Source organism: Panulirus ornatus, chromosome 53, assembly GCF_036320965.1.
Source record: "Panulirus ornatus isolate Po-2019 chromosome 53, ASM3632096v1, whole genome shotgun sequence".
NCBI classification, from domain to species: Eukaryota; Metazoa; Arthropoda; class Malacostraca; order Decapoda; family Palinuridae; genus Panulirus; species Panulirus ornatus.
In genome coordinates, this window is record NC_092276.1 from 4,035,358 (window position 1) to 4,061,354 (window position 25,997).

Sequence of the window (25,997 nt, forward strand, 5' to 3'; positions counted from 1 at the left end):
TCGATGATCATAAAGAGATTAGGGAAACGCTTGAAAACAACAACAACAACAACAAAATGTTTCAGTATTTCGTAAGTCAGTAAACGTTTGCCTTTTTAAGGTCGATGATCATGATGACAATGAACCGCGTATTATCAATGACTCACCCATTAGATGACATCAGAGGGGCCATTGGGATCGCCATACTCCTAGAACGTCGTTTTATTGAACGTAAGATATTGATAGGAAGGGCGGGAAATATCTCTGGAGGGAGAGTTTGGATTCTTTTGTTATCTTACCAGTTTTAAACACTCTTTAGATGATGCTGCCTTTCAAAGGAGCTAAGCGACATCTCTCTTCGACTCATTTTTAGAACAAGGATTCATTCGAATCATCAAAAGATTTCTGGAGTCACACAAGACAGAATTCCCAGTCGCCACAGTCTCCAGGTTACTGGGCTAACATTCTCCTCAGCTGTCAATCATAACTGGTGTTAGTTCCAGGTGCCTCTAGCCTTCACTACCCCTGTTATCACCCATTGCCACTAGTCGGTCCTCGCCACACGAGTTCCGATGGCTGCAGTCCCCACTATCACTGGCACAAAGTAAGATTCTCTCTGTTCACCATGACTTAGTCATTCTCTTTTATAATTCCTGTTGTCGTCACAACCACCAGTGTTCACTCATACTAGTGTTTAGATCTGCCAAGTCTTCACTGACAGAAGCCCTAATCACCACCACCAGTCCCCGTTCCCACCAGCTGACACTGCAAAGCCCCCACCACCACCACAAGCGTTGACTGGACGCCACCTGTCGCCCCTCACCCACCCGGCTTGCATTCCGCCCCTCCGACAGCAGTGCCAACATATCCCCGTGGTATCCAGCAGTATCGGCCCGTGGCACCCGGTGGCGATGACATGTGCTGATATCGCTGCGTGCCTTGGGGATATCGCTCACAGATCGCTCATTATGGCAGAGTAATGGGCTAGGCGGAGGCATTTACCACAAGTGAAGTCACCTGTGCTGATGGGCATCAGGCTTAACCTCTGTTGTTTTAGTGAGGTGGAGTCTTGTCGCGAGTTAGAGGGACCCCGGGAAAACACATCATGCCGGGCCCTTTGATGCGCCATCCGGACAAAGGCGTTTAACACGAGCTTAACCTGCCATGATTTGTGTGCGTCTTGGGGAGGCTTGGGAGGTGAGGGGATGGCTCATGCCTCGCGTCGAAAAGAGATTCCGCATGCATTGTGTGTGCAGAACGGTGTTTGATCCCCCGTATGGACACTGATGAAAGGAGAACGTCGTGCGTTTTGTGGGCATAAGGTTGTTCGATTTTGTGCGCGAGTGCACGAAAGGGTTTGACATGCATTGTTTGAGGCGAGTCCCTTGTTTCATATTCACCTTGCGTGGCCTCACGGGTCGAAGATGTTGGGGGGGGGGATGGAGGTTGTTGACAGAACTTCCCAGCTGGTCGAAGCTGCTCGTGGTCAGCGTCTGACCTCTCATCTGTAAGGGCACAGCCCCACGGCATCACTCTTTGGTTATTGTTACGTAAATGTGATCGAAAACGAGTCGACAGATTTTCTTTCCTTGGTCCTGATAAACAAGAGAACCTTCGTACCCTTCGGATGTTTGCAAAAGCAACGGTAAAACTGATCTTGATAGTTTCATACTGTTATGTGGGTTCGAGTCTCATCGTTCGATAGGGAAAGAGAGGAAGACTTCGTTACCGTTTAACCACGTGTGTTCTGCATTACCAAGCCAGCGGCTCAAAGTGGGATGATAGGCTAGACATGAGGGGTAATGATTTAGGGAGAGGTCGTAATCGAATGGTTGCATCGGCGGCGACGCTAGTCATTGAATTTGGAATTGTAGCGACCACTTACGTAACTCTGAATTTTGCCTGTGTCGCGGAGAGATGGCAGAGGGAGAGCGAGACCAAGAGATCCGGGAAATGGTAGAAGAGGAGCGTCTGTCGTGACATCCATTAGTGTGACTTATCTATATTTGTGAATTATTGGTGTACTTATGGGTTCCCACATTTTGAACTTTGTTATCGTGCATGCTGCCTACATTCGCAATTTCATTACTAAGTTTATTCCTTTTCATTCTTTTTTTTTATTATTGTAAAACTATTTCTCTACATGTTTTCTTAACGGGTTACCTGGATAATTTCTTGAAGTGGTCTTTGGTTGCCCTGTCGTTGCAGTATTCGACGAAGTGCTCACAGTTGACATCATCATCACATCATACTCGTTGAAAGAGCATTGCCATCCATTGGTTTGGTAAGTTGTGATCATGTTTCTTCGACATTGATAAGTTTCCCGACCTGTTTTAATGGTCTTAGCTTGATGCACGCCTTAAATCTCTGATCATCACCCCTCACAGATCCTCTTCATCCACACTCCTCCCTCCATCTTAATACAGGGGTCGCTGCAACCTTTATGAACTGCTCGGCTACTTTACTAGCAACTAATTACAATGATCGACCGCAATTGCCGCACGCGGTCATCATTCAACACGTCTACAATTTCTACGAAAAAAAAAAAAAAGATTAACTAGGGGATTAAGAGGCTGTGTAAAAACTGTTGGAGAATATTAATGTAAATATTTTGAACTCTTTTTTTTAAAGAAAGCCAAAACATATAGTTTATTTAGTTTTAAAGTCGTAGTTATCTTCTTCATGCTAAATAACCGTATGATTTTAGCGCTGTACAAATTTTTTATAAAGTCATTCAATGTCAAGTCAGGCGCTCTTCTTGGATGTTATCTTAATGACCCAACGGTTGTGATAAGATGGCATCGTCCAGCACTCAACCCGCTCCGCCGTCTCTGGTTATTCAGGTTGTTCGATTCTGTATATCCGGAGTTCCTGTTTTCTTCGTTTTCGTGCAAAAACTGAGGCACGTACGATGTTTGTGCTGCCGGTCTGTCTGGTATTTTTTTCTTATCGCTTTGCTGTCTCCGTAATGAGCTGAGGGTTTGTCAGCAGCTTTGGATTTTTTTTTTAACTTTCCGGGGTGATATCAGCGTCAGAACCTTATCTCTGGTATTGAACCTCTCCTTCAGGTGTGTTTGTCTGTGTGTGTGTGTGTGTGTGTGTGAGAGAGAGAGAGAGAGAGAGAGAGAGAGAGAGAGAGAGAGAGAGAGAGAGAGAGAGAGAGAGAGAGAGAGAGAGAGAGAGAGTATTTATTTGTGTGGCTTTCATTGTATATACATACGTATGTACGTATGTGTGGTTATGTGTGTGTGGTGTGTGTGTGTGTGTGTGTGTGTGTGTGTGTGTGTGTGTGTGTGTGTGTGTGTGTGTTCTGGTGCATGATTCACTGGGGATTTCGTGATGGGCATCGGGCCTCATTTGTTCCCATTATGCGGCCTTCCGGACTTGGTGGCGTGGCGGCCTTTGAAGACACGCTGGTGCCACCGGCGCTCTTGGCACCGCAGGGCCAAACACACACACACACACACACACACACACACACACCACACACACGCACACACACACACATCCAAGGCACCGGGAGGGAATGAGGGAGGAGGGGAGAGGCGAACACCCAGGACCTGACTCACGCGGTAATATATTAAAGTTGACGTTCTCGTATTCTTTCAACCTGCCTTTGACACACGAGTTAAACAGAATAATACATTAAGTTGACGTCCTCGTGTGCCTCCGACTTCTCTTTTGACACGAGAGTAAAATAAAGGAGTAGAGAGAAAGAGAAAAAAAAAGAGAAAGAAGATATTTTGGGGGAGAGAAAAAGGTGGAATTGTGAAGAATTACCCCTGACTTTTGAAGAACATCAGCGATAACTTGTACGTATCGCGTTCCGACATATTTTCCGGATGGCCTCAGACTGCATTCGTGATTTAGCGTTGGGCTGTGCGCGGGTTGGGCGGGAGAGGAGAGGGGGAGCCTTTCTTGGCGGCGTGTGAGGTATGCGCCGGTGTGTGGCACACTGACAGTTAGTGGCGCTATCACTGACACTCTGTGAGCCCTAAGGTCGGGAGTTAAGTTAGGGCTTGGAGGAGGAGGAGGAGGAGGAGAGAGGGGATAGCTAGCCAGTTCGCTGGGTGGGGCGGATGGCATATTATCCTCGGGTTTTACAGCCAGTGAGGGTGAAAAAAAAAAAGTGAATATTGATGCTGTTTACTGGCCATCAAGTTTGGGGAGATCTAAACAAGCTGTTACGGGAGAGGGGGCATATATCACCGCCCTTGACAGACATGTTAGCCACACCTGGTTTTTTTTTCTTTCTTCCCCCCCCCCCCCCCCCCCTGCGCCCAAGTAGCCCAACACAGTCTTGGGAATGATTTAGCCCCGGGCTCTGTCATGCTGTCATGCGCCGTAAATCTCACTGCCAACTGTAAAGCCGTTCGTCTCTCTCTCCTCTCCCTGGCATGCTTTCTTGGCAGATCTGATGGCCATTTAGCATATAATTTTAGTTAGGGAGGGCCTGGGTGTTGGTGATGCGTGGATTCCGTTGACGGATATGACGCCGACGTTGCAGGTGTCAGGGCGGCTGCTCCGGCTGCTGTGGGGGGGTTTGTCTGTCTGCTGTGTGTTTTGTGGGATGATGGTGGTTACTGGTCTCTCACGACTTTTGTTGTGGGGGGGAGAGGGGAGGAATTAAAAGTCTGGTGCTGTTGCGGGATTACGGGATTAATGCTGGTGTGTGGGTGGAAATTGGTCCTGTGTGGCTTGCGTTGTAATTATTAGGATGGAAATTGGTTCTGTATAGCTTACGTTGCAATTACTTGGATGGAAATTGGTCCTTGTTTGGCCGAAGCTGTAATTACTTATTTGTAGTTACTTATTTGCAGGGTACGTGAGGGCAGGGTCTTCACTCGTTGGGCCTCATTCTCTGACTAAAAATTTTTTGTCCTACGAATTTTGAGATTTTTTGTGTACTAAAGGCTTTCAGTTTTTAATAGTTGGCTTCCCCTGTTCAGCCATTACTCTGACACAAATAAAGATATTTCTTTACATCTTTTCTCACAAGTTTCCAGCGTAGTTATTTTTTGTTATGTCTTCTGGTTGTTCTACCTTCATATAATTTGAAGAACTTTTCATTGATGAATTGATCACACCGGCTTAGAATAATGTCGTGACTGAATCGTCCCTTACTCCTTTCGTTCGTTGACTCAAAAGTAAAAACTACAAGGAATAATTGAAATCACCCAGATTTTGTTCTTTAGGACAGACACAAGAAAAATGTTTCATCGCACACACACACTGCCGGAAGGACAGAGGGACTTTTATCCAAGTAAGGTGTCGGTCCTTGACATGGTTGACATGTGGGACTGTAGAGAACATCACCGATTGATTTTTTTTTTCTTCGCGATCATTTACCAGTTTTATTGTGCATCTCCTGCTCATCCTGTGAGCGGTAGGGCTAAACGATTACAGAGGTCACAGAGGGTCTTTGTCAGACCACCAGTTGGCAGACGATAATGGCTTAAATTATGCCACAAATGCAATTAAGAGATAAGAAAACACTTCAAAGATCTCAGGCCCAGAGTTGTACGTACAGCTCATTAGCTGTAGTAGAAACATTACGAACCAGAGCAAGTTTACGGGGCGTTAACCTTGGAGGTTTTCTTTATCTGCAGTTCAAGCCGAGTTCCAAGCTTCTGAGTTGGGTTGTTGGTCCACCAAACTGTTGGAGGTCGCGGCCTACATAACCACCACAACCCAGATGTGTGTCGCTCAGAGTTGTTGTTGTTGTTGTTGTTGTTGATCTTGGAATGTTTCACCTCATCTGCCCTGACGGTCTCGTTTACCACGGCGAACTGCTTGCAGCTCCTCATTTCCTGGTTTGCCTCCGCACTTGCCTCTCCACCGCAGCTGCTTCCGTACAGGTTTCCATGTTCCAAATCTTTGTTCTTCCTCTCTTCTGCTCCCCACCTTCCCACCTCCCTTTGCTCAAATCCCGTCTGTCCCAGCTCATGTCTGCTTTAAACTTCTCATCTGCCTACGGCTTCTAAGCTCAACCTCTACCCATCTTACCCAGCTTGCTTCGCCTCTGCTTCACCTCCTCTCTCTCTCTCCCTCCTGACTGATGATTTCCCCTCCCATCTGCCCAGCCTCACCAATGGCTCACATCCCTACCTCCCCTCAACCTCATATCACTCGTGCCACCCCTACCCTTTGCCACACCTCCCCTCTCTTCCTCACGCCCCCCTCTGACCCCCCCATCTTCCCTCATTCCAATTTCCTCGCCGCCGCACATACCTAATATTATACTAATGAGACTCAACACCGTGAAATGACAGCTGGGATTTAAAGGGACTGAAAAAATACAGGAAGTTTAAATGTCAAGAGTAAAGGAAGATGACTGTGGGTGAAGGGAAAGGTGAATGTCCTTTTGGGAGGTGAGTGAGTGAGCGAATGAGTGCGGGTACAGGAAGTAGCTGTGAGTAGGGAGGGTCGTGAGTGCAGGTGGGTTCCAGACCCAGCTCTTCTGAGGGGTAGACGACTAAGGAAATCATCGTAAGGCAAGAGGACTTTTGACCCGGTGCTTCGTGAAGGTTCCTTCATTCATGCAAGTCAGGTGACATCTAAAATCTTCACGAGCTTTTCTCATTTGCACACCGGACTGCCTCCAATCCCCCCCCCCCCCTCTCTCTCTCTCTCTCTCTCTCTCTCTCTCTCTCTCTCTCTCTCTCTCTCTCTCTCTCTCTCTCTCTCTCTCTCTCTTCAAACACCCCCCCCCCCCCCCCGCACCCAGGAGCACAACATAGACTGTATCGCGAGGAGAGAGAAACCTTAGGGTTGGAGGGTTAGCCATTGTGTGTGTGTGTGTTTGTGTGTGTAAGAACGTTGGCGACATTAATGCTGAGGGACAGGTGAGTATCTTTCGGGTGTGAGAGTGACGCCGGCCGCTGCACCACAGGCACGCTACCTGCTAATAAACACGCCATGTTCGCCTCCTGCCCCCTCCGCCACACGCGCCACAGGTGACATAAATTGTGCACTTAACGTGATCAGCGGGACGGTGTCTCCCCCTCCCCCTTCCCCGAGGAGAGAGAGAGAGAGAGAGAGAGAGAGAGAGAGAGAGAGAGAGAGAGAGAGAGAGAGAGAGAGAGAGAGAGAGAGAGAGAGCAGGCCCCACGCTGTACCCTGGCTTGTATCTTACATCCTGGCCAGTGTGCTTTTTATCACTCCCCTTCCCCTGAATTTTTACCCTTCCCCCCTGGTTGCTGTTGTCTTGGTTGACTCTTAATTAAAGAAAAAAAAAAAGTGGTCGAAAATTGAATGATGCGGGAGATTCTCGTCGACCAAACCCGTGTGACAGCACGAGCACTAAGTGATCACCCTGTACAGTGCCCCGACACCTTGATGTACATAGCTCGGTCAGTGATGTACAGAGCTGATCCCATCCCTGACACGTGTGTAAACGAGGTTTTCTGCCACAGTAATTTCGAAATGAAAAGATCCGAGTGAGAAAATTAAATGTACACTATCCTGCTGGTATATTAACAGGCGGAAAAAATACTATTATATTTTTTAATAATAGGATTATGTAACATCAGCGGGTTATTTATTTATGTAGCGTCATCCAACACACACACACACACACACACACACACACACACACACACACACACACACACACACACACACACACACACACACTTGGGGTAAGTTTGATATCGTCAACAGGGTAGATGCTTAGGAAATGAACCGATCTTTGCTGTCTTGATTCCTTCAGATGGAGGTTAATATGCCAGATCAAGAAGGTCTTTTTCCTTTACAACTGAATATTTTATTAAAGTGTGCGGAGAGACGGTATTATTGGATACATAATTAATATGCTGTTTATATATGTATTGATTAACATCATGATCATTTTGGTTCAGATATAATTTGTTAGTTTTTACCTCATGGGGTTTCTGACTGGGGTGGCCCCTGCACCCTACAGGCTGCACACTGCGAAGGAGCGTACCTTGTTGGGCGCGCCTTAACCTCTGCCACAAGACGTGCAGGTTGGCGTACCACCATAAGCCTGGCGTACCATACGCATGTTCACTGAGCTGTACACACTTGTGGCTGTTACTGTCTGTCTCTCGTCAATGTATGATTGTTGACTCTCGTTTGATGTGCTTTACCATTCACCTCTGTGAATTATGTTCCTTAGCTTTACCTTGCCCCAAACTGGTATACCTTTCCCCAGATTGGTGCACCGTGCCCCAGACTGGTTTACCTTACCCCCAAACCATTTTATCTTACCCCGAGACAAGTTTACCTTACCCCTTACCAGCATTTACCCCCGCACGAGTAACATCCTGTCGCTAACTTGTGGCGTCAGTATAATAACTATTTCATTTTTATCACCTGGTTTTCACGAACGTGTGTGTGTGTGTGTGTGTGTGTGTGTGTGTGTGTGTGTGTGTGTGTGTGTGTGTGCAGCATTTATGGGTGAGCGAGTAGTGGAAGCGAGTGCGGACATATGATAAGGTTGTGAGTGGGTAGACTGGTGGGCAGTAGGAGCAGAGTGGGTGGGCAGGTGTGTGGGCTCTGTGGAGAGGCTGAGATGAAGTAAGCATTTCGCCGAGATGTGCATGCAGCCTCCACCCTGCAAGAGCCTTAGACGTGCTTACCAATGTTGTATCGTCTTGATCCACCTTTGATGTTGGGGTCCACTGTGTCTCCACCACTGGCACGACTCCGGTGGATTCCTCCAACGCTGTGCCGTGAGTGATCCGTCTGTGAGGTGGAGCTGCACGGGACTCAACCAACCTCATGTGTGATGATCTGCCAGTAACATGGAGGTCAATGTTGATCCAACATTGGCGTACTTACACCTAACCTACCCAAACCTAACCTACCCTAGCCTAACCTACCCAAACCTAACCTAACGTAACCTATCTTATCCTAACCGAACCTAACCTATCCTATCCTAAACTTACCTAACATTACATGATTTAACCTAATATAGACTTGCCTTAACCTATCCTTACCCCACCTGACCTGACCTGACCTACCCTAACCTCAGTTTTCCCGAACTTAACCCAACGTGTCACCTGAAATATGTAGCTGGGCTTTGCTTCATCACAGGCAAACATCGCCTCCACCACATAAAGACCCTGATGGTGGGAACACGGAATGCTTGTAGTATTTTCGTAATTAAAACTGTTGTGAGCATCGGGTACTTTGAAAAACGCAATTATTTTAATTGAGGGTTGTCTCAATTAATTTCCTGTTTGGTGTGTACCTAATCTAGTTAATTGGGTGTTTTTGAGAGCAGTTCCTCGTTTTATGTGTTTATCGTTTCCGTTATTCTTTTGTTTATAGTGTTAACAGCCTTATCGTTGCCATTTTTTTTACGTATTTATTTTACATAGTCATCTCTTTGTCTCGTTATGTATTTTTTTTTTTTTTATTTTGATTGTGTATTTGATGAAATTATTGTCACATATTCGTTGTGAGGGGAGAGGGGAAGCTATGGCGACCTCAACACCCCTTGTGACTATTCTGTCATTTGTGCTGACGGAAAAGTCGATAATCGCGCCTGTAGGGTGTAGAACATGCCATATCTCTTCGTTGGTGAAAGGCCGAAAGTCTCGCGGGTGATCTGCGCCCACTTGAACGTTATGGACGAGTGCCGTGTTCGCCGGTGCCATTGTTGCCCCGGGGGTGCAATTATTGCCTCCGCACCTCGGGACAAATTACACCTGGTGTCACTCACCAGGTGTAAAAGGGCCCGCAAGCCGGCAGCAGTAGTAAGGTACGTACAAGGCGGCTTACAAGAGGGAGGCGAGCGAGCTGATTGTACAAGTGGGGTTTACAACTATTACCTTACCTTACCTTACCTTACCTTACCTTACCTTACCTTACCTTACCTTACCTTACCTTACCTTACCTTACCTTACCTTACCTTGCCTTACCTTACATATGCCTTTCTTCTCCATACGCATACTTTACCGTACCTTACGTATTCCTTATCTTACTTTACTTTACGTATATCTTACCATAGTTGCATTACCTTACCGTACATTCTACACCTTACCTGTGGACTGGCAGTCTTCTGTCAGGACGGACGCGAAGTACAGGTCGTTTCGAATTTTGAAAATGACTGGTTCTTTCGACGACGTAGGACGACTTCATGCACACGTGGTGTCGATGTTTGAGAACTAACTACCCCTGTTTAACGAGAGGCGGGAGAGGGGGGCGCAAGGTGTATGTTGAGAGAGGGGAGCGCATGGAGGTGTGTTTAGGCAGAGGGGCTTGCATGGAGGTGTGTAATGAGAAGAACGCAGGGAAGCGTGTTCGAAAGGGGGCGCTTAAAGATGTGTTTGGTGAGTGTGGCAAGGAGGTATATGCAGGTTGGGAGGGATGATGCATGCTATTGCATTGCATGAGGGAAAGGGACGCTTTGTCGGGTAGGAGTTGCATGGGAGTGTGTGTGTGGATAAGGGCGCATGAGGGTATGGTGAAAATTGTGCCTAGCCGCACAGGGTCTGTTGGGTGATAGTTAAAAGAGATAGGTGATGTATTAGGAGAGAGAAGTGGAAGTGAGTGTGTGTGTGTGTGTGTAGGGAAGGGTGATGGAGCGATGGCAAAGATGGCGTGAGTTATCGCCACCATCTCCTCCCGCGACTCCGCACTACCTATGTTTTCACGCCATTTATCGCCACCGTTGTTGCGTCTTCGAAAGTTCTGTTGCTTTCATTTTTCTTGGTTTCATGTTTTGAGAGAGAGAGAGAGAGAGAGAGAGAGAGAGAGAGAGAGAGAGAGAGAGAGAGAGAGAGAGAGAGAGAGTTAACGTGGTTGTCATGGCGTAGTTTTCGTACTTAAAGAGTGATTGTGATTTGATATTTTTGGTGTGCTTTCGTGGACGGCATATGTGAGGTAAGGTAGGTAGTGGTTCCAGTGTGGCTGTAAAGTCAGTGTTGGGATCTGAGGTAAATTTAAGGAGCCTTGGGCATTGTAGGTGGGCCACATTCGGTGAAGACGGTTCGTTACTCGTCCACAGTCCTCCAGCGGGCAGCTGTGAATAATACGGAGGAGTTGATTTGACAAATGAAACCTTTCATTGCATACCGGACACACAGTTACACAAAGAAAATGGGTTTTGCTTGCAAGGAAAGTTCGATGTATGTATGACCCCTCGAGCGATGAACTCCATTCTCGTACTGTACAAATAGGTAATTACATGCACACACTCAAGTGATGGGGTCCCACGAGTGTAATACTCCCTCCCCGTACTGCGTACATAAATAAAATACACATGAAAAATTAAACCACTGATTTAGGCTGGGGTGTGCGCGGCGTGTATACACGCACGCACCAGGAGGAAAGACACAGTACGTATACACAAGGTATAAAAACCAAGACAGCTCGAGTGGAAAACTCTCCACGCAACACAAATAGCAGCCACAAATATGAATCACCCACACGTTATTCCGGATGAGGAATTTAAAAGACAGTAATAATGATATCAGATGACGGGCCAGCACTTCAAAGCAACCGTGTTGTCTCTCCTAAAATGTCAGGCAAGATTCTGCGAACCTTGGACCCGAACGAGACAAACCTGTTGAGGACGATCTCGAGAGCGCCAGTGTTCTCTGGACTGTATTACTCTTGTGTGTTACCTTCACCACCCAGGGTGGTGGTAAGTCTGGATATATATATATATATATATATATATATATATATATATATATATATATATATATATATATATATTCATTTATTTATTTTGTTTTGTCGCTGTCTCCCGCGTTAGCGAGGTAGCGCAAGAAAACAGACGAAAGAATGGCCCAACCCACCCACATACACATGTATATACATACACGTCCACACACGCAAATATACATACCTATACATCTCAATGTACACATATATATACACACTCAGACATATATATATATATATATATATATATATATATATATATACATGTACATAATTCATACTGTACATGTGTATATATATACACGTATTTCACTTACCGTTTAGAACCTTGTGTCACATCATATTTGCTGAGAACGACTGAAATCACTCAGACTTAAGTCTTCTGTAATGGGCTGAGAATATGTATTCGAGGGGAAAAAATGTTGTAGCCTCAACTTACACTCAAAAAGTTACCCATTGTTGGCATAGCAGGAACTAAAGATTGAAAAAAAAGAAATCAATCGGTCCTGAGATTGATTTGAAGTGACAGCTGTAAACATTCGAGATCTGAAGATTTTCGACGCTTTTCTTGTCCTTAGTAGAAATGATGTGGGCTACCCAACGTATGATCGTATCAAGTCAAGACCTGTTGGAAGGAATTTCACAAACTACCCCTCATCAGACCAACGGGCTACTCCCTCAAATAGTTTGGTGGATCAGAGGAGGCAGCAATCCAGCAAGTTTTTTGGGACCGAGCTGTAGGGCTAGAGACGAGTCTCCAGGAGTCGAGGGAAGGTATACGTATGTACATACGAAAGGTATACTGCGGTGAAGGAATGAAAAGTCTCGCAAATAAGTCAGTAAGGGGTTACGGGGCTTGTGGGAGGGCTGGCCTCAAGTCAACAAGGGGTGGTGATAGTTACGGGCATGTGGAAAAAGCTGACCCATTCGGTAGTTATCTTGGTGGAGGAGGCATAGCCACCCAGTAGTCTGTAAGGGTGTAATTGGCAGTTTTTTTTTTTTTATTCAGGAGACCATGAAGAGCTGTAAGTAATTCTGTAAAGGACTAGCGGGAGGAAGGTGAACACGGCCTCCATAGTCATTAAGTCGTGGCAGACAAGATGGCGAAGGGCTCTCGTTTTAGTCATTAAGTGGTGCCGGGTTGGCTGAGGGACGGGGAAGCCCCAAGTCAGTAATTAAGTGGTGGTGGTGGTGGTTTCCCGTAAGTTGTTAAGTGTCGAAGGGTGGACGGCAGACTGGGAGTGTGACAAGGGCCTCACATATCATTTAAGTAGTAGTGGTGGGGTTTCCAAGTGGGGAGGACCCGGCATCAGTCAGTAAAGTGGCGGTGGGTGGGCGGAGGGGACGCCACCATCAGCTCTCGAGAATTTGCGAGTCAATCATCAGGATTTACCAGATTATGTCGTGGGTCTCCTCCCGGCGTCTCTCTCTCTCTCTCTCTCTCTCTCTCTCTCTCTCTCTCTCTCTCTCTCTCTCTCTCTCTCTCTCTCTCTCTCTCCGTTCCCCGTTATTCCATTTCCGCCCCTCGTCCCCGTTGGCATTGTTGGCGACGAGTGCTGCCGGGGTCGGCGGCGACTCGGTTGGTTCATCTTAAGGATTCCTCACCCTGTTTACTCGCCGGGAATGTGGAGGGCTCTTAGGGGCAGCATTACCGAAGGCAGGCGTCATCAGACCTTTGACCGACACAGATATTTCCTGTGTAGCATTTTAAATCGAGCGAATGGCCGAAGATTTCCTTGACTTTTTTTTTGGCTGTGTACCTGGGATGGCCAGATATGTTCGTCTGGTGGTATATAATTGTCCTTTGTATATGTCCTTTGTGATGCTCTAAAATGGAAGAGAGTTTTAGGGATGACACGAAGGGGTTACAAATGACACTCAGGGTTTATGGTCACTTTGCTCTTAGGTGAAGTATACGAAGGCGTTGCTATTCTTAGTAAGGTGACGACATTCAAAAGCTGAAAGGACCCTTACCTTAGCCTTATATCTTAGATCTAGTTAGAGGCTCGTCTTAACCCGTTAAGTTGTACTTAAACCCGGGCTTTAGTATTCTTCCGCTAATCATTCGGTTCTTTGCGGTTGCTTCCCAAAATACGCCCGCACGCGGGGTATGAGCTGTGGTTCGACGTTCTCCTTGTTTGACTGGCTGGAGTCTTGTGATTTGTATGTGCGTCAGAGGGAGTTCAGACTGTGTTGTTTTTTCCTTCCACAGTTGTTATTAGTGTGAGGCAGTGGAGGCTCTGGATGTTCTTGAATACTTTCAGGATTTTGTGATTGATAGTTTTAAAAGATGAAGTTAATTTCTGACAATATTCTTGTTTATGAATTAGATAGGATTTTGATATTGTCATCAGCGTTTAGGCACAGGAGGGCCACAGTAGAACCTGTGGGCAGTGAGTGAGCTTCCATGAGGTACGGTGACGCTGTCACGGTGACAAGGCTTATGAAAAACCTCGGCGGAACGGCGCCCTGAGGACGTGATGGCAAGACTTACGAAAAACCTAGGAGGAACGGCGCCCTGAGGAACCTACAGAAGACATCCTGGTTTAATGGCACCAAGTGGTGCTACCCTCGCCACAGGCTCGATCGCAGAACTGCCGCCTCAGTCTGGTAAATTGTCCAGATGTCAATATCTAGTGGGAGTGGAATTTAATTCACGGCTATTAAACGCGTCTTTTGTGAATATTTGACGACGTGGCCGCCCCCTTTATATTGCGCGCTGAGGGGGCTGTTTTCGTGGCCAGGGTCACTGAGGGCCCGTGTGAGAACCGCTCACTTTGCAGGCCAGTTTGAGAACCACTTAACAGGGGCACCACCGTACTGGCTGGGCGATTGCGCCGCTAAACTACCTCGGACTGGTGCATTATAATGGCCTTTAAGAAGACCATGCAAAAGGACCTGAAGGACTGTTTACAATGACAGACCCTCCACCCCCCTGGTTATTGCCTCTAGGCCGTTATTGATTTTGCCAAATTATGTTGTTGACGCGACGGATAAGAAGGTTGTGTGTGTGTGTGTGTGTGTGTGTGGCGGAGTAGTGTCAGCAGCACCGCAGCTCGCTAGCTCGAGATGGATGAGGTGGGTGAAGGAGCATGGTACATTAATCATACTACCAGACCATCTGAGTGCATTATTAAACCCTGCCGTACCCGGTGCTCGCAACATGTCGGGAGGGGGGGGGGGGGCACCTCTCGAAGGAGAGCTGTGTCAACAGGATGGACGAAAAATGGGTTGTAGTCGCTGCTGGTAAAGTTTATGTTGAACACTGGCCTGAAGTTCAGGTTTACTTGTTGCCGTAGGACTTTCCCTTAAAGATTTACGTACATAGACCCGCATTAACTAGGGGATGAAAGAGATGTGAAGTGGATGCATTAAAGGTGGCTATTAAAGGAGGGTAGAGGAAGGGTGGTAATTGTGAATGGGTTACAGAAAGGATGTGAGTGAGCAACGGGATACAGGCAGAGTGACCGGAATATACAAGAAATGGGATTATTCGTTTAGGACGAAGCAGGTGTGGCCATAAGAAGCATTCCAGTTACGTGAGCGTCGCCCGTGTTATTCCTTGCTTCGACGGTTCTTTGTTCCAGTTTTCCAGGGACTGGCCTGGAACACAGGGCATCACGACTCCATCCAGTAGTCAGGAACTCTCAGGGTGCTTGTGTAAGCAAATGTCACAGCTGATTTGCGTGCTTAAGAACAGGGATGCTGTGCATGCAGGCATCTATAAGTGTTCTAATTATCATTATTACAGAGTAACCTGATAAAGGTGTAGGCAAATGTTGATAGACTTCCTGAAAATGTAAGGGATTTTATGATTTCCTGACACCAGGGCTTTGGTCATAACTTGTGCCAAGTTGAAGTGTGGACTTTATGGCTCTAGATTTGCTGCAGCTTGGCATTGTAAGGACGACGATATGAGTTGTGGGGAGCTGGCCATTGCACTGGGAGGGTTTGCCAGCGGCTACGCCCTTATCTGATCTGGCTGCAGTACTTCCAGGCAAAACCTCCATACAAGACTAGTCTTTTTTCTCTTTTTGTTTCCTTTGAAGTGTCTCGTTTTTGTATCTTATGATTCTCTATTGGAAACTGTTTCCTTTTCATATATATCTTTTTCCTTCTCTTCCTTTTATCATATTCATCATAGGGAAGTCATTTCCAATTATATGTTATTGTATATCATTCTTGGATGGTTATTTTTCTTGTAATTTATATTACACACTATTCCTTAATTCGTACTTGGCTATTCACACGATCACATCGTTGTCTTCATTTATGGTATCGACTGGATTTTCTTAAAAGCATTTGTAGCAAGAGTTTTGTAATACCAAACACAATTTCATTCGACGATACATCACGGACGATATCTGTACCTTGATGGCGTACAGATGAAGGCAGTGCAGATCATGTTGTTGGTTGTGAATGCTGGACATAAGATCTTTCGATAAGCTGGATGAACAGTGAACAGTGTGTGTTCTCACGTCATCCTGACTCGAATTACGAGGACTTGTCCACGATAGTGAGAGATTCAACCCCCCCCCCCTCCCTCTCTCTCTCTCTCTCTCTCTCTCTCTCTACTTACGTACGTGTTGTGTATGTCGGATATAAACAATGTGAACTGAGAAGTTTCATTCCACTGTTCCTCCGACGAGCATTATGGTTGGGGAGGAGGGAGCGCGGTGGAGGCGGTTGGGCAGGGTGGTTGTGGGCGTGGTGTTGGTCCAGGTGGCCGGCTGGTCCTGTGAAGTCTCCCACATGCATCAGATGACAGCCCTCTCGCCTCCTGCCCTCACGGAGCTTGTCACCCAACACGCAACCCCGGCGCTACCTTGTGGATCCTGTCGCACACATTTTCGCACCCTGGGTAACTTGGTGCGGGACAAGTGTGTGTGTGTGTGTGTGTGTGTGTGTGTGTGTGTGTGTGTGTGTCCCCCCCCCCCCCCCCGCTGCTTGCCTCATAATTCTATGCATCCAAGCACAATCGCCAGATATCTCCAGGTGCTCAGTATCACCTGACAGGCTACAAGACCTCACTTAGTCGCGTATCTTGACCTCGGTGTACACTGCAGCAGATCGTAACTTTGAAGCAGCGGTACGTGTTACACGTATGTATTGGTAGAATGTAAGATTTCCTGTGGATTACATGTATTGGATGCGTGTGGTCGCAAGTTTCGCACGCTTGCAGTCCCCCATATTTTTTTTTTCTTCTTTTGCCAGGTACTGCAGTTAACATGTACGTGCAGGTCACAGGTAGTGTGAGACCCCGCCGAGGACCTGGGGACCTTGGAATGAGGAGGGTGTGAAGGTGCTTGACGTCCATCGATGTTGTTAGGGTGTGTGTGTGTGTGTGTGTGTGTGTGTGTGTGTGTGTGTGTGTTGCAACTTGGTTCCTAAAGAAGCACTAATGCGGCGTCAGGTGGATGTGTGTGTGTGTGTGTGTGTGTGTGTGTGTGTGTGTGTGTGTGTGTCTTGTCGGTTCATTCGCTCCACTTTATTACTTGGAAGTTTTGCTCCACCAGGCACACCATAAGCTCCACCCACCACAGTGCAAATTCCTTTAGTAAAGTATTCTTACGAATAGATAAACCAGACTGACGTTATACACACCTCCACAGTCAAATATATTTTCAGGAACAGATCCTCCAGTAATTATCCATCTACTTTTTCTTCTCTTTCCCCACCGAACTCTCATGCGTCTGATCTCCTCCACTATCACGACCAGCCTCTACAAGGACCCCGTGGTCTGTTGGTTCTTGCGTCCCTCCGTCGTATTATGTATGCGCGGCTTGGGGTAAGGTTTCTCAGGTCATGACAGGTAAGACCGTATCGGTACGAATATGATGAGTTGACGTAGGAATATGGCAGCTTCATCCTTTAGCTGCAAGTTTAACTCTCGTGTTGTTGATTTTTGCTTAAGCATTTTTATTTATATATATTTTTTTGCAGCGAAACCTTGCCACCTTCTGGCTAAATATCTCTGTATTGAATGTTTCCTAGATTTTTATTGTTCCTGCGGATATTGGTACAGTATTGATTACACGACTGATAATGGCTGGGTATAGTGGAGCTGCCTCTCCTGAGCTCGTATACCATACTTCAGTTTCTTGTATTCTAATTTTGTTGTATTCTTCCTGCCGCAGGCCCTGCTGGCGGGCCCTGAGGACGCTGCCGAGTACGGTGAGGACACAATCGACGCTGGCAGCCGCGTCTTACCGGACATGGTGCTCGACAATGCCGGGGCGCACATCTTCGTCCTCACCACCACCAGGGTAAGTCACTTCCCTTTGTCTGCAACTGCTCCCTTCGTCACTCTCGTGGTTCATCCTCCTTCACCCCCTTTCCCTTCACCCAGGCCTCAGAGTACTCGCCACCACAACCGCCACCACGACTTGTCTTTCCTCACTCGTTCTTTCTTCATCACCACCGCGGTTCTCCGCCGCCCTGCCCGTCTCCCACCCTTTACTTTACATCATCCATCGTCTTCGCCACCACCACTGTACCTGCGCGTTAGATTAACTCTTAGTTTATTAGCCCATTTCTCACCTCCTTTGTCTCCTTTCCTTTATTTATTCTGTGTTCTGGACACCGCGGCCTTGTCATTGTGACTCCGTTCCACGTGTCCCCATAAATCGCCCCCGATGCAAGTGTTTCACGAGGGCAGAGCACGCACGCGGAAGGTGAGCGTGGCCACGCTAATGACACTCTCTCCCTTGTTGACACACTCACACCCGCTCTTTGTGCCTCGCTAACGCTAGGCTGATTAAAAGGCAAATTTGACAGCTCAATACCGAGTCGCCGGAATTGTAAGTTACTGAAATGCCGGTTCGTGATTACCGCTGAGTTATGGTATGGTTATTGGAAAGGCCGACGTGGTGAAGCTACTGCTTGTGTATCTGGAAGGGATGATACTGTTTTACAGCTGCGATGCCAGTGTGTGTGTGTGTGTGTGTGTGTGTGTGTGTGTGTGTGTGTGTGTGTGTGTGTGTGAAGCTGTTGCTGTTGCTGTCGAAGAAGCATGGATACCTCCAAGAATATATGAATGTATGCATATTGTATATATTATATAGCAAACGTCTTTAATGGATCTGATATTTTTTTTTTTATATTTTCGGGTGATGATTCTTTAGTATGCTTTAGTATGGGTCTGAGTGGAAACAGTCCAATTATCCCATTTTTGTTCCCGTCTACCGACTCCCTCCCTTTGTATTTGCCTGTCAGTGTTTGATCCCGTCCATCCATTCGTCTGTGTGAATATTCCTGTGTGAAACATGTCTCCTCCCAAGACAGACTGATCAACGCCGGAATTGGCAGAGACCCTATTTTGGCAGTGGTAGGGTACCGCTGGTCCCGGGTCACAGGGTCAAAAATGGGGTTCACGAGAATTGCACTCTGTCCTGGATTCTCATTTCGAATATTTGGAAAATTGAGTCTTATTAAAAGGATTTTGTTCTGTATTAAAGATAAATCTTTTTATCGTCATGAAAGTCGCAACATTAGTTACTCCCCACGTATTACGTTTTCTCCCCACACACTCATTTTCTTTGAATTTTTTTTCCACCCGTTATAGTACCATTATTCATTTCTTACTCTCATCCCGCACACGCATTCTCCTGCCTTGCAACCTTATTCTTATCACAGACCAATTACCTTGTACATATTATTATAACCTCACACCCTTACCGTGTCAGCAGATACCCAAAGAGCAGTGATTAACATCATTCTTTTGGCCGTGATTGGGGCATGCTTTGCCCGCTCCATGTCAGTTGCTTTGAGAAAGGAATAACACCAAAAATGAAACCCATTTTCTTCCTCAAGCACTCCAGCCTTCCACTCACTATCTTGACGTGACACTGTCCTCCTGCCTTCTAGCCAGAGCTCATCACTCCACCAGTTCTCCGACGTGTCACCCATGCTTGTCTCCTGCCCTCACACACACACACACACACACACACACACACACACACACACTCTGGCTACCATTTATCTTGCTCTGTACTCACGCGCTTTTTTCTTGAACGGGCTTATCACCCACTCCATTCTCTTTTTCTCCTCTCCTTCCATTCCATCTTTCACCCTCACAGCCGGTTATCTTTCGCTACTCTTGCTCAATACCGGTATCCCTCCCCCTTCACGTATATCCGTGTGCCCTTCACCTGTCCTTCTCTTCTCTAACCTACCCTCACACCGGCTACCTGCCTTGGCGTACTCCCACTTCCGTCCGTCTTGTTCATGACCAAGCACCCGCTACATATCCAGTCCCCGTTGGACTGGCGCATTCCCCAATTTTCTCCCATTTTCTATTCTTGCTTCCTCGTGTTGAGTCGTGTGTACTCGTGTTTCCCCTCGGCCGCCGTCGTGTCCAACACGTCCAATCATGTTCCGCTTTGCTCCTCCTCCTCCTTCTCCACCCCACCCCTTCTCCCTCCCTCCCCTTACCCATCATCTACACCTCGCCTCTTCCTCCTTCTGGTTCTGGGTGTTGAGTCCCATTGTTCGGGAGTGTTGTCTTGTAGGATTGGACGGCGAGTGGGCCCTCGTGTGCTGCTAGTTGTTTAGAGATGTTTTATAGAGTTCTTTAGCTATATTTTTTTTTTTATATCTGGTGCGAGTGTGATGGAGCGGTGAGCATGAGGGAGTGTCGGCATGGCGTGTTGGGCGTTGGTGGGGGGAGGTGGAGGGGTGGGGTGCAAGCACGATGGCGAGGAAGCATAATGATGAGCGCATGGAGCGCCGAGTCGCCTGTGTTTAGTTGTGACCGTGATGGTGGCCTTCAGTTACCGGCTCTGACAATACTTGGTGGTAGCGTTTGGCCCGCGCGAGACACAGTCGGTCTTGTGGAGGAGTGTGGGCGTGAAGCTCCCTCCACACCGCCCGCATGAGGGTCATCTGTGGCTTATCTATTATCTGGAGAGGCCCTTGTACTTACTCCCCTTCCGACCACATCATGATGGTGCTGGACAGACAGACACCTCCCCCCTCCCCACCTCCCTCATCTGGTCATGGGTTTCTCTCTCAGTTCCTTCTGTTCTCTCTCTCTCTCTCTCTCTCTCTCTCTCTCTCTCTCTCTCTCTCTCTCTCTCTCTCTCTCTCTCTCTCTCTCTCTCTCTCTTTCTCTCTCTCTCTCTCTCTCTCTTCCCCTCTTGCCCTACCGCTCCCACCACACCCTGATATTACAGTCTTCTCTCTCTCTCTTTCCCCTCTCATTCTCCCTTTTCAACGTTCTGGTCATCCGTCACACTTCTCCGTCTGTCACTTTAAGTCTGTTTTTCTCCGTAATAACCGTCACTGTTGTTCTGTCGTGCACACTCTCCACTGCTGTGGGTGTATGATGCGCTACTCCTTACCATTGCGTTCCATATCCTCCTCTGGTAATCAGTCGCCATGTGTTCTCTCTCCTCTCCTTTTCTTACCTTCTTAGTCCTGTTTCTTGCACTTGCCATCTTATTTGTGTTTCTTAACCTCTTCCTCTGTTATCTGCTTGCCCCTCACTTCTCTCCAGACTTTATAATCATTATGTGGATCGTCTCTTATCATCTTGCGTTCATCTTTCCCTTCTGTCTTTGTTCTGGTAATTACCCAATCCCTTGTTCTGTTGTATGATTTTTCATTACTTCCTTCACACATTTGCTTCAGTTGTCTTTGCTCTTTTTTTTTTTACCCCTTTCTTTCTTCATTTTCCTTCGTTCATCATGTTTGTTGTTTGCTGACAGACCTACATCATGATTGCTCGAGCGATAATGTGGGCGTTGATCGCGTTCATTGTGGCTTATCATTGTGTTGAGAGACGTAGACCCGGGAATCTGGTTCACTTTCGTCATCCTCATGCATATGATAATTGGTCTTGCAGTATTCCTGGACGTATTTATTAAGCCGCCGACACTCTCTTCTTAGCAGTAGTTTGGTAGTTTGTGCTGGTAGTGGGTCATTGCGGTGTCGTAATGTAACGTGTGGTGTGGTGTAAGCGTGATGAGATGGGAGAGAGAGCCCGCCTCCATCTCCCCTGCGACACTCCTGCAGTGCTTGCGAGACCCGCCAGCACCGCCGCTATCAACTGTGAAGCCCCCCCCCCCCATGCCCCGCGCACTCTGAATTGCTGTGTGGGATTAAGTGTGTGTGACTCATGCATCTGGCAATGGTCGCGATTAATTACGCCGAATTTAGCCTGGTACTTCTTCTCTTCCCTCGGGCACTTACTCGTATGTTTAAGTAGGCCAGTTACTTGATCTGAACCCACTCGCGCCTCCAAACGTCCGATGAAATCCGCTTAACAGGTTTGAAATGCATTTTAGTAAGATCTGGGACAAAAAAATGTAGCGTAATTCTGTTGTTTTTCTGTATATTTTTTTTTTGTTTCATATTTATTTGCACGTAGATCTTTTGTTGTTTATTGTCGGATTTACCTTTTTTACTTTCTTCTCGTAAGCTTGAGTTCCTGCAGGTGCGGGTGAGTATCCTAGCGGGACTGGACTGGGGCTGGCTCAGCCAGTGGCCGTCGTCTGCCTGGACTACACCAACCCTCTACATTATTGGTCACGGCTGGAGGGGCTCTGGTTGGAGGTGGTGCGGGGGGAGTTCATGATCGCCTCCCCTCACCATGGGTAAGTCTGGGCTGGGGCCTTGGTAAGTTGGATGTTTTCAAGGGGGTAGGGGAGACACAGAAGACCATTGGGAATATTTAATGGGGGGAAGGTGAAGCTAGGAATAACGAAAATTTCTCGATCTCCGCCATGAACGTTGGGTTAGGAAGATGTGGGGAGATAGAACGTTAATGGTGGGTTGTGTGTCAGGTAAAAATATATGCAATTGCTCATTTTGAAGCTCAGAAGAGTTACAGCTGTAGATTTGTGACTTGTGTATTTCTCCTATATGGGGAATGAAACTTTTGGGAGCGATTCTTTTGTCCCTGCTATGTGAGGGGGTTAAGGCCCTTTGGGGGAGATAAGAAAAGGACAGTGTGACTGGGAAAGGCGAGGGTCTTGTAGAGAGATAGAGGGAGAATTTTGTTCAGTGCATACTTAGTATTTCTTTTTTCTTTTCGGCCATTATTGGTTAGTTTACTGTGCATTCCATCCACCCTCATCCTGTGAGCGGTGGCGCGAAAGGATTACAGAGGTCACAAAGGATCTTTGTCAGACTCCAGTGTGCAGATGATGACTTACAGATATTAGAAAGCTGGTTCATTATGTAAGCTTAATAATGAGAGATGAGATTCTCAAGAAGTACCTTCTGTTGTATTAGTTGAACATATTGCCATGGAAGAGATAGTTTCATACCATGTTTTTTGAAGGAGAGATGAAACGGAGAGGCAGATTTGATTTTTCGTACTCTGTTGCGAGAAAACATTGTGCTAGAGGGAATATCTAGGGAAAGGCGACATGAAATTCAGAGATTGATAGTACTAATGCTGGGTGAGACTGGAAGTGATCACTTTATCAGGAAATGGAAGTTAGGCATGGGAGAGATGGTTCAGGGAGGAAGGCGAGATAGGGGTGTGGTGGGGTAGAGAGAGTCTGAACAGGTTGAGGTAGGAGACCTGTGGTCGCGAGGCCGGGTCCTAGATGCTACCGTGTGTCAGGAGGTACACGCAACACAGAAACGATTTCGTTTTTTTTTTTTTTAACAGCTTTCAAGAGTCACATACCATGACGTAAGGATGGAACAAAAAAAAAATAATCCGGGAGCACACCATCTTGTCGTTCGCTGGCGTAAAGATCGTTCGTGTGTCGTGCGTGCATCATTCAGGTCTGACACGGACGTACCGGGTTGTGGGGGGGGGGGGGACTCCTAACTGGTGTCCGGACGAGTGTAAACCAGGTTTCACCTCGTCCGAAGAGAGCAAGCTTTTGGTCGGATGCCACTACCGGAATTGTTAATTTGGCGACGTGTTTGATAGCCGACATACGCACACGAGAGACAGGGGTTCTGTTATGGTGTCGTGTGAGTGCCAGTGGAAGTCATAGTGTGTCGTGTTTCCTCTTAAACTGTCAGTTTTCACTTCGATTTTCAAGTTATCGGGATCACCAGTAGATATTCTTGTGCTATTTACCTTAAATATACCGTTGTTCGGTTACCTTAAATCTACCATTGTTCTGTTACCTTAAATCTGCCATTGTTCGGTTACGTTAAATCTACCGCTGCTTGGTAAGGCGTGATCAGAGGAGACCCTTTGCCTATTAGTAATTTTTTTTTTTTTTTTTTTTTGTTTTTTTAGATATGGCACGTTAGGTCTTGTTGTATGTTCCCACTGCCACCGTTACCAAGTTGTGCAGTGGTAATACGAAACTTTAATGATTAGACGTTTGGGCAATGGTCGCCTCTGAATTCTTAACTCAGTTTCACCAGATTTTTATTTCCTTTCCGAGTTTATGTGCTCTGGCTGAACAGTTTTGAGTGTCAGGTCGGGAAGATGGACCATACATAGGTGTCCTCAGATGTGGTTCGTCACAGAAACATGATGGAAATTGCTCGTCACAAGTGCGCAGCGAGAGATTGTGTTTGTCAAAAAGAGGACAAGGTGCGATGGGGAATGCAATCTAGGTGCCCAAAGTCATTAGCTCTCACCGGATTTGGGTTTATATAATTAGTGGTGATTATTGTTGGCCGTGGGTGAAGAAAAACCCGGTCCGTAACCCATGGTACCTGCTGAATGTGGGGTTAATTATGTTACTACTCCCCACCACGCATCCTGTGGCGTGGGCAGTACATCACAGGCACGAGGCAGAATTTCATTGTACAGTTATACAAATGTAGGAAAATATGTTGTAGGTATCAGAGGTAGGCTGAGGATCTCTTGAATTCAGTGCATAGATTACAAGCATAGTACAGGATGGGTCAGTACTAACATATATATATATATATATATATATATATATATATATATATATATATATATATATATATATATATATATATATATATATATATTATACTATTCGCCATTTCCCGCCTCAGCGTGGTAACGTTAAGAACAGAGGACTGGGCCTTAGAGGGAATATCCTCACCTGGCCCCCTTCTCTGTTCCTTCTTTTGGAAAAAAAGAAAAAAAAGAGAGGAGAGGATTTATATATATATATATATATATATATATATATATATATATATATATATATAAATATATATATATATATATATCACATAACACATAATGCCCTCCAGTAGCCAGGGGAATACTGGGGGACAGTATGTATTCACTATATAGATACAGTACACACTGAGCACCTGGTGATGAACACGTGGATGGCGATCTTTCATGAGACATATTGGAGGATTAGCATGATCATTCACTGCAGGAACGAACGGAACGTAAAATTTATATTAAACGTCATTTCAAACCACACGGTAATACCTAGAGTTCTGAACATTTTGTGTCTGTGAGAACATAATCATCGTCAGGTATAATGACTTTCTTTTTGTAGTTGAATCACGAATAATGACTCGTACATTTTTCATGAGACGCCATCTTATACCATATCATACAAGTAGATTTTTTTTTTCCCCAAGAACAGGATTAATGGTCACCATTGAGACCGTATTGTGAAGTGACGGTGACTTTGGGGGAAAGAGGGATTAGCCCTGTTTTCCTTAATCCTGAGGGGAATAAGTAAATATGAAATATTCATGTGAGCATCGTGCAGTAAGCCGGGGAAATGATTGGCATATGTGGGAATGCAGCTTCGCGTACATCAGAGCTGAAAACCCTGGTATGTATAGATTTGTATATCGACCGTGGAAGTTGTTGCGGAGGTGTGCACGCTCCAGTGGTCTGCTCCAAGTCGGGACCCAGGGGGAGGGTGTTAGATTAACTGGACTTGTTTTATTCTGGCAGATGCAAGTCTACTTGTATTTCACTGGGGAATGTCGACAGCTGAAGATATGTGGTGTCATTTATTGCCGTGGTTTGGTGTGTGTTGGGGGGGGAGGGGTTATATTTCCCACATGTATCTAGCTTCGGATGCATCTTCCTCCCTCCTCTCCTGGATTGATCCTCCTCCGCTTGCACGTCTTCCTTCTGCTACTCCCTCGGAAAGCACCCTTTCCTGCAGGTCCTGCTCTTCCTTCTACTCACTCCCTCGATCTTCTCAAGTCTCTTTCCTCCTCATCCTCTTCCTCTTCTTACTCCGCTCACACCGCTTCTCCCTCTTCTTAGACCTCCATCTCCTTTACATAGACTTCTGCTCCCACCCCCATTCTCACCCTAGCTTTTTAAAACTACTCTCTCTTCGCTCACGTTTCCTCCTCACCAGCCTGCATTTCCTCCACAACTTCCCCGTCATTCCGGATCTCCTCCTACACTCACACACACACTTGCCTCATGGAACTTGCTTCCTCTTTCATTCATAATCCTCCAAGACCAGTCCACTCATACACACACACACACACACACA

The 25,997-nt window shown here is 46.5% G+C and overlaps 1 protein-coding gene across 6 annotated transcripts in view; it reads left to right on the forward strand.

Moving 5' to 3' along the window:
- Nucleotides 1-25,997, forward strand: part of LOC139765190 (plexin-B-like) — a 538,550-nt gene that overhangs the window by 257,100 nt on the left and 255,453 nt on the right. For all 6 annotated transcript variants that reach the window (XM_071692470.1, XM_071692474.1, XM_071692472.1 and 3 more), the window contains exon 4: nucleotides 17,754-17,882. In XM_071692470.1, coding sequence (XP_071548571.1) covers nucleotides 17,754-17,882 — 129 coding nt within the window. The remainder of the gene's footprint in view (nucleotides 1-17,753; nucleotides 17,883-25,997) is intronic.